The 13,635-nt window shown below is 46.8% G+C and overlaps 1 protein-coding gene across 1 annotated transcript in view; it reads left to right on the top strand.

Annotated features, from left to right (window-relative positions):
• Positions 1-13,635, top strand: part of CPEB1 (cytoplasmic polyadenylation element binding protein 1) — a 48,329-nt gene that overhangs the window by 2,705 nt on the left and 31,989 nt on the right. Inside the window, exon 2 of the mRNA XM_026068285.1 lies at positions 5,868-6,045. Within this exon, the coding sequence (XP_025924070.1) occupies positions 5,970-6,045 (76 nt within the window). The 5' untranslated portion in view covers positions 5,868-5,969. The remainder of the gene's footprint in view (positions 1-5,867; positions 6,046-13,635) is intronic.

Below are 13,635 nucleotides of genomic sequence, written 5' to 3'. Positions count from 1 at the left end.
GGGTCAGCGGGGCTGCGGGCTGCCCGCGTCGCCGTGCGGTTCGCGCCCCGGCTCCGGCAGGCGGAAACCCGCTCCGAGAGCGGCCGGAGCCGGCGCGGCTCTTCCTCGGGGCAGCGCCGGGGCTGTCGGCGGCGCTGGCCGCCCGCGCGGGTGTGGCGTCGGCTTGCTGAGGCCGGGCCGGGGCCGCGCGGAGCAGCGTCCGCGTCCGCGGGCTCCGGAGGGCGGGCGGCGTCGCCGAGGTTCCCGACGCCCGGCTCGGATGTCCGAGAAGGTAGCGTGCTGCTTGTTTGTCCTTGCCCGTTCCTGCYTCTCGTTCGCGTAACGGCAGCGCTTGGTTTTGCTGCCGAGGATTCATCCCGACAGCCCCGCTGGGTGCGCTGGGATCCGAGCTGTGATGTGTTACCTTCAGGAATGCTGCGCTTCTGCCCAGAGCAGCGTGTGCATCCAGCGCTCCCAGTCTGGGCAGCCAGTTGCAGCTGAGGCTGCCTTCTTTCCGGGTTACTGGGGCCACAGCTCTTCTCACCTGAAGATACTGAGCTCTGATGTGTGATTGCAGGGTATGTTTCTTCAGTTAAGTGAAAACCCGTAATCTCGCTTGCTGTCTTGAAGTTGCCTTTCTAGGGAGGGGTAGTTCTGAGTGCTTTTAAAGTCTGTCCTTTTTAGAGTGGAAAATTCATGGAACAGTTATTTACTCTTAAACCAGGAGACTGAAAGCTTCGTGTAGCAAGACTTCTGTTGGTGACCCAGGAGACTTAGTCCCCAATGTCTGTGCTATATCAGCTACACAGAGGCAAGGAAGAGTCTTCTGGAAAAACAAGCTCTTAGCTTTGCTGTTACCCTTTGGTATTCCCCAGCTAAAGTCAATTAACTTTCACTGTGGCTGTTCTTGTGATAGACTGACCACGTGCACTGGCAATTGGTCTGTTTGTAAGTGGTTCCAGCTAGAGTTGTGGATGGAAACTGCGTTTTGCATAGAATTTCAGGGTCTGGGTGCTTTGCTACAGTTTATCTCAGTGGGAACAAGCTCCTGAAACCAATTAAAACACCTCTTTTGCTTTGATAGTGTGTCGAAACAAACACTTGTGATTTCGCTTGTTTCAGAAGCTGTTTGGGTAATAGTTTCAGAACATTTTGTTCCAAAAATATCAAAAAGAAGGTACTTCAACAGAGAAACTTCTTTCAAAACAGGAGTTTTGGCAAAACCAGCATAGTTCTGAAGTCAACACTCCCATGTAAAATGATTCCATCGAAATCACTTCCAAACGGTCCTGGTTCCAGCCAGATGTGGTCATGGCCCTCCATACACAAAGCAAACCTTGGAAAAACTTCTCAAGTTCAGCCCTGCTGATGCTGAGAGCGCTGGCAGGTCAGATAGTGCAGACCTTATTTAAGATGAATTGAGCCTATGAACTTTGTCACTTTGTTAATATAGCTAAAATAGCAGTACTGCTTGAAGGAACAGTTGTATCGGTATCATGCTTTGTATTGGTATAGCTGACTTGACCTTGGGAAGCAAACCACACCAGTAAAAAGGGATTTTCACAGCTGATTTGATAAAAGTATTAAGCCACCTTGACTTAATTATGTTGAGACTGACACCATTTTAATAGCATCTCAAATCTTGTCTTGGGATTCAAGGCTGAAGCACACTATGCCTCTGCCTCAAGTGAGGTTTCTATGAAAGATGTAAAAACCTAAAGGCTGAATAATGGCCAGGCTGGRGAACCTTGTCTGCTCCAAAGCATCCGGAGGAGCTGAGGTACATCTTGATACTACCGGCAGCCAAGCTGTGTTTAATGGCTTCCCTATGGATTAGGCCATACTAATCCTCCTTGCATAGTGCTGCTATGATGCCACAGGCTTGCTGCGATGGCCCTAGGATTTTCTTAGCTGCCACGCTAAAAGCTAGCTCTCCTACGGATGTGTGTAGCTCACTCTTCGGGGCTGTGAAGGTGCCTGCATTTCTCCTTGTGCTCAGATATCCTCCGTGGCTTTTGCTACACAGGCATATTTTGTTCCAAACACTGAACTGCTACAGGTTCATTTCCCATGGGTCTCTCCAGTGGGAGCTGCTGCAAGTAAACTGCAGGCTGCAGTCCTGGGATTCATTTGGGGTTGGCAAGATGTGAACCCCCGAGAGACCTGACAGCTGCTGGGGTAATGCTTTAGCTGCCAGCCTCCTGATGCAGAGCCAGCAAGCAAGAGCTCCATAGCATGGTGATATGGCCCATCAGTTGTCTTCTGCTTTGTCCTCCTGTTACTGAGAGGGAGCAGAAACTCCTCTCCCTATTTCAAATCAAGCCAGGCATTTCYCCTCTCAAGTGGGTTTTGTTTGGAGCGTGCTAGAGGTGACTGGACCCTGATATTGCCATCCTTGGGGGCTCAGAGCCTGTAGCAACCTAGAGATGCATCTTCGTGCTTGGACATGGGTTCTTGGCTAATGATTAAGCTGAGCCAAGATGATGGACAGTGTTCCTGTTTGAGCTTCTCCTTGCTGTGTGTCATCGTTCTGCACAACGCTTCTTGGGTTCGTGTTCCAGATCCACCGTGATGATTAACTTTAAGCCTGTAAGTTGTTTGCTTCATGCCACTGTGCACTTATTGCACTGAACTGAACAGTCTTTCTCATTTTTCTCTGAGCTAGGAAGACGTCTAGAAACTCTCTGTTTTCCAGCTGAGAGGCTGGGTGCCTTACCATGCTTTAGGAAGCAATATTTGCCTTCTGAGGACTTTAAGTAGACTACCAGCTAGATCACACTTCTGTTTTGGCTATTGCTCATCTCTTGGCCACGCCAGTAAAATGGTGCCTCCTGTTCTGAGTTGGGATTGTACGCTTTAGTGGACAGGACTGTCTGGGAAAAGTGGTTGTTGGGTCACCAATTACAGCCTAGCGTTTCACAAAATGTGCCAGGTTACTGCTGGTGCCTCCAGGCGAGAGGGGACCTACCACTGCTCTTGCACTGATGCCACAATGAAGGCAGAGGTGGTCACCTGCTCTGAATGCCAGCTGTAGCTATCATTACCCCAGGCAGTATATGTGCAGCTATCAATGCATTGCTCAGGTCAGCAAAATCCTTCAAGACAGCATTGAAAGCTGATCGGAGCTGAGCTCAAGAATGCATTTTTTTTGCTTGGCTTGAGGATCTGAGAGTTGAGTAGGTTCTGGAAGATGCAGCTTCAGACATGATACTTCTCTATGCTTTGGTGTTAACTGGTTTTTGAGACTAAGTCATGGCCATGTTCTCCAGCTCTATGTTTGCAAGCCTTTTCCACTTGAATGTACAGGCTGAGGGGTTTTGGCCCTGTGCACTTTAAAGACCTGCAGAGCTCTTCTCAAAGGAGGATCTCTGTTTTGGAGGGATCTGGGGAGAGGGGTGAGCTTTACCAGGACCAAGTCTAGAGATGTGAGCCACTTTCTACAAGGTGTTGGATGCCAACTCCTGGGTCCAGGGTGTCTGCAGTATCTCTGGAGTGTCCTTCATAATCTTAAGGTTAAAACTCTTAAGTAAAAGGAGATTCTGTAGAAAAGATTAGCCATAGTCTTGCTGTTTTCTGTTCTTATTTGTGGCAGGGCTGGTGCTGCCAGTTGTGGGAAGCATCAAATGCTAAATGAGCAGGAATGGGTCAGGCATTTGATTTGCCACTCGAGTTTATTTTTGTCTTGCTAGCACAAACTCCTAGGAAAAAGCTTTGCCTCCTTCTGTAAGAGGTTCTTTAGCAGTAAGATGAGTAGAATATGGAGTTTCACGCTTGTGCCAAATCAGCCTGATGCGGCACTTATTTTTATTAAAGATGACTGGCAATACTTTCTTAAATTGAGCTTCTGTACTCCTCAGCTGCTTTTTATAAAGATGACCTAAAGCCTGCTCTGCCTGTTTACTCTTGCCTGAAGCATGCTTTGAGCCCTACCTGTTTACTCTTGGCTTGTGAATGTTCCTATATTGTGTTGACTGAGTTCCAGGACCTTATCTGAGGGTGGGCTGAGCTTTTCAATAGACAAGTATCCCAGGCACCAGTGCTGAGTAGATGTTAATGGTCTTAAACAGTCAGGCTGAAATCCCTTCCATCAGTTGYTCAAGTCCTGCCTGGAAGCATCGCATGAGTTGTATATCCAGTAGTTTGTTTGCTGCACCCTTCTAGGACAGGGGTACCTTTGTTTTTACCTGACTGTGGTGGGAGCTTGCATGCCTGGAAAAAACTCTCACATCATGCCTGTTGAGGACTTGCTTGAAAGGAGAGTTTTATGTTATGGAGTAATGCTGCTCACGAAGATGGGGATATGGGGGAAATGCAAGTCCCATACTTGGGCTGGGATGAAGTTCCACCTGCTGTGTGAAATTTGGTGTAGCCTTGCCTTCTGCATCCAGTTACAGGCCACATACTAGAAAGACTCAAGGGATCACTATAAAATAAAGCCAGCTCTGTGTGTTGGGCTTGCTACTGGTCTTAAGCTTATGTCAATAGTTTTGAGCTGCAAGACATTTTGCTCCTTGCTCTGCAGTCAAGATGTGGATGGATGAAGCAGGAAGAGAAATATGGAGGAGTCAGGCCCTAAACTCTTGCAGGAATACATCCAGAGGGTAGATGTATTAAACGGCTCTGTGACAAATACAAATGTTCCAATCTAAAGCTATAGGCTTATGTGTGTCTTGGAGTAGCAGTGGCCTTGTTTGCCAGCTTAGCTGCAGTTCCGTTCTTTGGGTTTGGCTCTAACTAGATTGGCTTAATGGCAGGGATTTTGGTCCAGAGGCCAAGACTGGGGAGACTGTGCCTTCCTGCTCTTTTTTAATATGAATCTTAATTGAGAGTGGTACCATTTGCTCAGCATGTCCAGGAGCAGAATTCTGCTGCAGTGCCTTTTGGGTGGTGGGAAGACCTGCCTGTGGTCTGAAGATGCTGGTTAGAGATTAAGTTTAGCATCTGGATTGGCAGAGGCTTGAATGTTGTACAGCTGCACTGAAAGAAGCTGAGATGCGAAAGCGGCTTGCAAGCAGAGCTGGGGGAAGCAGCTGGAGTGCCAGTTCTCCGAGCTGGCACCAGGAAGCGGGAGTGCTTTGCTGCTCTTGTGCAGAAGGAGCTTTACTGAGAGCTCTGACCCATCTAGGAYGGCCAGCCTCAAAGCCTGTGAAGCTGGTAGATCAGTGCCTGTGGAGGACTGTGATAAAGCAAAGCTGTTTCTGGGTAATGTCTCCTTTCTGTAAGGAGCTGCTAACTAAATGGAAGGTCAGGATTTAGTTCTCTGCCTTGCCAAGTGAAACCTCAGGACTTCTGGGCTATGTTTGAGTAGCTGGGAAGTCACTTTTTCCATAAGCCTGCTTTCTAAAGTGATTGCATGGCAGCTGACTTGAGCTGTTCCAAGATGTTGTTCAGAGCTCCCACACATGGGTGGTTGCTCTCTGCCACTGTGCACAGGAGAAAACTGGTATCTTGTGGTGGCTGTCTTGACCTCCCCCCCCCCCCCGCAGTGTTGGGACACTGATTTTTTGGAGAAGAGGAGCATCTGTGTTACTCGGATCTCTGTCTGTTTCCTAGTAATGAGATGTACCATGCTGGAGGAAAGCAGCAATCTCATGTTAGCTACCAAACCAGTTTGGGAGGTATGGCTTTTAGTCTCGGTTCATTCTAGCCATGGTGAGCTTGCACCTATTTGTAACCTGGATGGTCCTGGTCTGATGTGTTGCGCTGACAAATTGCTGACCCGTTTGCTGAAGTGTTTCTTTAGTGCAAAGATGCATACTTGGGTGTTGCTAGGACCTGGAGCTAAAGCTAGTGTGAATATTGGAGGCAATCCAGAATTTTCCTACAATGTGCTGAAAGCAGGGTGGTGTGTACTAGTCTGCTTGACTCTAATCTCTTCTCTTTACCAGAAAGAAGATACTGGGAGGAGCATAAAAGACTGCTGGGATAGCCCTGATGCCCCTGCACTTTCCACTTGCAGCAATGCAGATATATTCCGCAGAATAAATGCCATGTTGGACAACTCTTTGGATTTCAGTGGCGTCTGCACCACACCGATCACAAAAGGCAAACGTGACATCTTGCCAGGTGATGCGTTTGGCTGGGTTCGACGCGAGCTTGGGGTTTGAGGGTTGGTGTAATGGAGGAGTTGCTTTGGACCTAGTGAGCATGTCTTGGTACTTGCCGGTGCTGTGGTCATTGCATGTCCTTGTGAGCAGAGCTGCCTGAAGTCAGGGTTTGTGCTGTTTTGGTGCTGGGGGCTTCATCTSTGTGCCCCAAGTGAATAACCAAACTACTCCCCGGCAATGCAGAGGTGCGTGGCAATGCTTGCTTGCACTCCCGCGGTTGCTGCTGATGCTGTAGGCTGGTGTGTGGGCAGGATATGAGCTCTTATTGCCTGACCTGTGTAATGCATAATCTGCCAACTTCTCCTGGTATAGATAGTTCCAGCAGATTCCTTTATAGCCTGCCTCTCCTGGAGGCAGGATTAATCTGTTAGTGGTTAGGATGGCTGATCTGCTGCATATATTAGAAATGCAAAAGACTCTTCAATAACCATGTTTGCTAGAGGTCGGTTAAAATCTTGTATTTAAGAGTATACCAAAGCAGTGCATGYAGATAAGGACTGTCTTGCAAAGATGAGCTTGACTCTGAAATCAGTGCTGCAAGTACTCACTTCCCACAGGCTCTGAGGGAACTGGGCATGTTCTGCTGTCTTTGCTTTGGCACAAAGCCTCTTGTTTTGATGCAAATCAAGCACAAGCGTATTGGGTCAGTCTTATTTTTGTGTCACTGAAGGACATGCTTTTGTGCCTTTACAGTAGGAAAGATCTGATGAATGTACCTGCTCAGAGCCTGATGTTCCTTTTGCTGGTGTGCTTCTGTGTGGCCATGCTTGCCCTTGCTCCCCCACTTCTCTGAATTATAGGGTCGATAAACATTGTTGCTGTTATTGGAAACAAACTGGCCTTCTGGACTTGTGCCAAAACCAATGGGAAATGAAATGAAAAGCTCACCACCTGGTAACCTTGCAGGCCTCTGTAGGCAGATGAGCTTTCCTTGCAGTCCCTAGGAGACAGTTGTCTTGTGCACCTGAATCAAATGGGTGTAAAAGCTGCAAACCAGTGTCTGGGCAGCTGTAGTGGTTTCCTGCCTGGCCTGATGCTACTAGCTTTCTAGTTTGCCTGTTTCAGTCATACATTTGTGCTCAAGGGTAGCAGGACCTCTGAAAACTGAAGGCTTCGCTTGTCTTGCTGTTTGCTTTGGTTTCTTCTGAGCACTGCTGTAACAATTGTCTTGAACTCTTCATGCTAGATCTACTCTGAGACTGATGCGGTGTAACTTTGTTCTGGACTAGTGAAATGACTGCTACCAGATGACTTCCAGTGCAGCTTAATCTCCTGGGTATTTGAGGGGCTTAGCGCTGTGGACTAGGGCCATGTGATCCTGTGCTGGCACTGCAGCAATTCCAGAAGTGGATCGTTTGCTTCTAGGAACAGATCTAAATACAACATTGCTTGAAACATGGCTAGTGAAACAGTATTAGGAGGATATGCTGTCCACTCCTGGGCAGTTGAACAGGGAAAACTACTGAATTTAGGTCAGTATTGTGGTTAGTAATGCATTTGTACTGAGCTGTTTAGATATTTCTGTCCCTTAAAACAATGGTACTCGATGTTACATTAACCTTGATGCACTGGAAGCATAAGGGAACAATAAGCCTATCAAAATATTTCCCTGTATCTCCCCATTGAACTAATTTGAGTTAATGAAGGAGTTGTTTCTGGCTGCCATGTAGAAATCCTAACTATAGTTCTCTTATTCCATTTATAATTTGGAATGGAAACATTTCCTAAGCTTCACCTTACTCATCAGAGTTAACCTGGTTGAAGGAAATAATGCACTAGCAGGAGGGTTTCATTACATGAAGATGTGGGTTAGATCTGGTATTAGATCTGGTCTTAGAGTTAGCATACCTGTTTTAACCTGCAGTRCTCCTAAGGTCAGAACTTGAGCTTGATATCATTGATGTAAACAGTCTTTTAGACTTGCTTCTAAAATGCTTCTCTTGAGAGACTAAGGCATTCACCTGGCAATGAATGAACCTACTGRCTAACCCTCTGCAAGTAACTCAGTACTGTTATTTCTCTTATGGATGTCTGGAACAAGAGGATCTTGCTTGGTGCACAGCTGCTGTGAGATGGTATCTTGCTTGGAGACCAGGCAAATTCCACTTCTGAGGTGTTAAATTGTAGTTGAGCTTCAGATTATCATCGAGTAACTTGTGTGAAAGAGTGCTTCCCACAAGACAAATGATGGACTTGCATAGGAAGAAGAAAYAGTTCCTGTAGGAAACATTGTTTCTGCTGCAGAGGAACAAGGCTGTGCTGTCTGGGGTGTGTTACAGTGCCATCAAATGCAGCTTCTCTTGTTCCTGATGGAGCAAGACACTGAGGCTGGTTTCACAAGTAGGTGCTGACTGCTGGCACAACCACTTGTGCAGCTTGGGGACCATGGCTGGGACCTGGTCAGAGTTAACCTGGCAGAAGGTTTTTAACTTGTATTTGTGCAACTGCTCAGGAAACCCATACTTGTGGTAGCACAAGGAAAGATGCAGCTTGCTCACTTCCCCAGTGATACTGTGCAGCACTAAGCCAAGACTAGAAAGTGGCTGCCTTTGCCCTCACTGTGTAGTCTAATGGAAACATGTGACCTTTTCAGAAGGTGCTTCTGGGCTGTACAAGAGATCGATAATAAAGTATAACCAGAGCTAACCAGGCTGGTCCAACAGTTATCAGTGGTAAGTATGTGGGTGAGTTAGCATCTGTCCAGTGCATTGGCAGTTCAGAATCATTAGTCAGCCAGAGTCCTGGCCTTGTTTTGTAAGCATCTGAGTCAGGATCTCAGTAGGTAACTGGGGCCTGAATGCAACAATTACACAAGCTTCCTTCTGTCTCTGGAGCAGTAAAGTGCGTGGACTGCTTCAGTTGTTCGACATGTTGCTAATGAGCATCTTCTCCATTTTAAAAAAGCTGGCACTATCAGCAAGAACACGAATCCTAGGACAGCCATGATCTGCAAATGGAGAGTAGTTTTGCACTGGCACCTGAGCTTAGGTACTCCTGCCTAATGACTATAAGTCTGASCAGCTGACTGCTGGAGTAATGCACTAAAATTCAAAATGCAATGCAGCTAATCCTGCCCTCTGCACATGCAGCAGGGTGGGTGGTGTTGAGAAACTGAAGCAGATTGAAGCTGTTTTCCATGTCTTAGGGTGAACCAGATGAGGCTATGCAGGAGAAGTCTTGCTTTCAGTGACCCTTGGTTCTGGGTAGGTGACCCCAGAGCAGAATGAGAGGGGGGGAAAAAAACCTTATTCTGGGCTGGGGGCATCTCGTGTGTCTTGCTACTGCTCAAAGTTAAATTGCATGCGAAGAATTCATGAGCCCCGGTGKTCTTATTCAGTGCAAGAACAACTTGTGTATTGTGGTTAGGCTATATTGTACAYGAGACTCATAGTGTGTGCAGTCTTCCCTACTGCCTTTTTTAACTTGAAGCTCCACCTATAATGTAGTAGTTATGCAGAACTTTCATCTGTTGCAACTTAAACTCTTGGTGGGGAGGACTTGGGGAAGAGGCTTAACCCTGTAGGGGAAATACTTGTGCTTTAATCTATTCATGGTCCCTCAAGCTTTTCAGTTGTCTTCCTCAGGTCAAACTAAATACCAGTCCAATCCAGGATAAATTTAAGAAGCCCCTTTCAGCCTTAAGAGGATTACACATGGTAGAGAAGGGACTGCAGAAGTTCATGACCTTTCACTAATGCTATTGGGGAAACACAAACACGTGTGAAGATGCCTCACTTGGTGTGGTGAAGTGTGCAGCAGGACGGTGCTGAGATCAGTACAGCATCAGTCTGAGCAATGTGAGAAAGCATAAGCTTATTCAGCAGTCCTGTATCTGACACAGTTGGAGAGTTATCCAGACCTGGGCAGACCTGTGTGGCAGAACGGACTAATGCTGGAGACTGAACTTGGCATACCTGATCTTAAATCTCTATCAAGATCAGTTTGCAGCTAATGGTAGTCCTTGGTGAACTTAGTTGCYTTGTCAAAACGATCCAGGTTGTGTGAGGCCCTGTCTGATCACTGCAGTGGWTCGTAGGTGGTTGCTCCAGGAGTTTCCTAAATGCTTGGTTTAGGTCACTGACCCAAACCAAAGGGTACAGTTCAGCAGAGTGGTGGCTGCTGGCAATGAAAGCTGTAACTGTAGAACCTGTCTGGTAGCTTCTGAGACAGGACTCACATGGTGCTTCAAAACATTTGCCTTTCAGGCTGAGTTGATGAAAGGCAAAACTTCCTTAGCAAAATTACATGTAGTGCAGACACTAGCTTTTAGTGGCTGTGCATGCTACTGCTTTTGGTGTTGGAGGTCYAGCTTGGTGCCACACCTGTCTTTGAGCAACTATTTCGTAGCAGATGTTTCTCCTCCCCCAAATTTAAAGCTGCATGTTTGTCTCAGGTTTGAATAAGAATGTGAGCGAAGCTGTGCTCTTTAAGGTAGCTTTTGTTGCACAGCTGTTCAGGTTGTATGTTTTCCAAGCTTTAAAGCTGGGCTGCAGTGCGTGGTAGATGGTGCTACCAGATTTTCTGGGAAAAGTTAAACCAGCTTCTGAAGTCACCAGCCCTTTTGTAGGTGCAACTTTCAGTTCTACTCCAAGATTAAACTGAGAGTAAAGCTCCCTCTTCTCTTTAGTCTTTGTATGTCCATCTTACTCATGATCTGGTTAAGATGACTAGTTTCAACTACATGCAATGTATCAACAAGTGAACTTAAAGTGGTTGTAGATACTTCAAATACACCAGCAGCATTGATTCCCCTTTCATTAAGCTCTGCTCATTTAAATGAGACAAAGTATCCATTATCTTGATACAAGTTGCCAGCCCATCATCTAAAGAATGGGAAGATGCTTAGATGACTTTCCAGTTGACAGGAGTTGCTTAAGGTGCCAAGTTCAGTGTAAAGGCTGCTAGTTGTGGATCATCGTGTCTTAACGATTCTCAGTGACTGCTTTATTTGAGGAAAAACTAAAGGGTGAATGCAGACCAAGACTAGCTGCTAATTAAATCGGCTTCCTGCTTGCTCTCAGTTGCAGTCAATGACACATCACTTGTTTAGCCAACCTAAAGGTCCTCTCTGGTACTGTAATGTAAATGCTTCTGTTTCACTGTCCTGCAACCACCAAGAAACATGCTAAGTAACACTGGATGCAGCTGACTTGATGTGTGTGATCTTGGAAGGTGGGACAAAGCAGTGACCCAAAATGTAGCACTACTTACCTGGACTGTGTGGGTTTAACAGGGTGCCTGGGTGTGGGCAAGGTGGATATTGGGAGCTCACCTAGGGTTTGCAGCTGAGAACCATTCTGCTTGCCCAAGATAAATGCTGTGTGTTCAGTATACAGATCTGGAATAGTGAAATTGAGCACCTACATGCCCAAAGAGCTACATACCTAATGCCTTTGGCTTTGATATTTCAAATGAGATGTTAATATGTGTCTGACCATATGGACTCAACACAATTCTGTGCTGGAAAGTAGCTCTAGTACACAAAATAATTTCTAGTAAATAGAAGTAAAAACTTATCACATCAGCAACTGGGAGCAGATCAGAGTCATGTTCTTCTACAGCGTGGACTTGGCCTAGGACTGTTGCACTCTGCAGCAGATGCAAATTGGATGCATGTTGCTGTAGATCATGCAGGTTTCTGGTGGGTTTTCTGACTTGCTGTGTTGGCCTGGCACTCTGGTTCAGGTTTTGATGCAATACTCTTGTAGCAGTATCTCTTACGCTTCCTTTTTGGAAGAAGCAGGCAGAGCAGCAAGGCTAAGTCACAGTACCTCTTCCTTAGTTTCTTAAATAGTTGATGGCTAGCTCTTCAAGTGTCTGGTTACTGAAACAAGGCAAACTCCTTCAGCTGGCTGTGAAGCAGTTCACATGGCAACAAATGTCTCCAGGAATTTTTCAGATGGGGGTAAGATGCTTAGTCAGGTATTAGACAGACCTCTTGTAATTGGTAGGGCTCTGCCTAACACAAGAGCTCTCTTGAGCCCCCGATGATTCCCAGTGCACCCTAGGTATCCAGTTGGCTCTTCCTCTAAAAGCTTTCATTCAAGATTTTAGTCAGATTGTCTTGTGTGCAAAACATGCTTGGGAAGCTTTGTTTCATGGATGCAATTCCTAGGCTTTGAAAGTGGAGGTGTAAAAAGGTATGAAAGGCATCACTACTGCTGTGAGCTGCCTTCGGGTCACAAAAGGGAAGTGCTTGGACACTTGCCTCGCTGCCTTCTCCAGACTTGACTTGAAAGTTCAGCCTTGCGTAGACCTAGAGTCCATGAGGTTGCTGCTCGTGAAGATGTCTTGGAGCTTCATCTAGTTTAGCCAGTGAACAGAGCTCCTTCCTATCTGCTCTACAGTTGAGCTGTGCTTATCTTTTCCCTGTTCTGTGCACTCATTCATGGAGGCATTTCCTCCTTATTCAGGCTTTGCTAGAGGTTGGCATGTAGGAGTGAAGGGAGACCTCTGCAGTGGTTGCAGAGGCAGTAGGAGGGGGAGCTAGCTTGTTTGGTTCGTGGTCACTTAACTGTTCTGCTTCCTTCTTGGAGCTCTTGGTTTTCTCAGATTTCAAGACATAAAATGCATTTGCTGGATTTTAGCTTGCTTTGCAAGTGACSTAGGTCTGAAAGGCTTGAACATTTGCATGTCTTTGCACTTGAATGAAGAGTGTCATGTTTCTTAGATTGCTGGATCAAGTATGATGGAGCAGAGGGATGCTGCTGCTATGGGGTAGGGATTGAACCAGGCTCAACTCCTCATGCTACCTTAACACGTCTGCCACAAACTGCTTGTGGGTGACAGCTCTTGGTGCTTGTCCCTGCTTGTCCTCTCCACACAGGCTAAGCTGTAATTTTCCAAATATTTTTCCGGTTTCAAAAGCCTGGTTGGTGGAACCACACTGCATACCAGATCAGGGAAATGAGCCAGGCTAAAACTAACTCCTAGTGGCTTGGTTTTAACCAGATCAGTTCCCCGACCCAGTTTCCTGTGTGACAACTCATCTGCCTAAACTGGCTAAGTAGAGGGGAGCGCTGGGGTGGGGACAAGTGGTTGGGGCTGTAGCTTGAATAAACTGGCTGTGCTGAGCTGGTAGGGTTTAACTGTAGGCTGAACTGTGCAGAGATGCTTCTGTTTAAGAAGCCTTTGAAATGTTTTGAATGTTTTGAAGCCTGAAAAATGCAGCTTTCTGTCAGGGCAGTGGTGTGGGAAGCTCTCCAGCCTACGTTGCAGTGTGCCGTGGGCACCCTGGCTCCCGGGGTCTCCTGGACTTGATGGGAGGACGTCATCCAGGAAGACTGCCTGCTTTGAGACTTGCACAGGAGCTTTTTGCTAAGGACCTGCTTCTCATGATGCTGTTGCAAGGAAACCTAACCGGCTCACAGGGCAGGAGTTCGGTCTCTTCCAGGCTCTTGGGCACAAGCCCAGTGCAGCGCAGCTCCCTTTGCCAGGACGGTTGGGTTCCAGTGGCAACTCCAGGGAAAAATTCAGGTTGGAAAGACTCGTGCTGGTTCCTGGGGCTTGGAAAAGGCTGTGACGAAGCATTTGGTTTAGGTTTGACTGT

This window comes from Apteryx rowi, unplaced genomic scaffold (genome assembly GCF_003343035.1).
Source record: "Apteryx rowi isolate R43461 unplaced genomic scaffold, aptRow1 scaffold_27, whole genome shotgun sequence".
In the NCBI taxonomy this organism is placed as follows: domain Eukaryota; kingdom Metazoa; phylum Chordata; class Aves; order Apterygiformes; family Apterygidae; genus Apteryx; species Apteryx rowi.
This window is presented reverse-complemented; position numbering and strand designations above follow the sequence as displayed.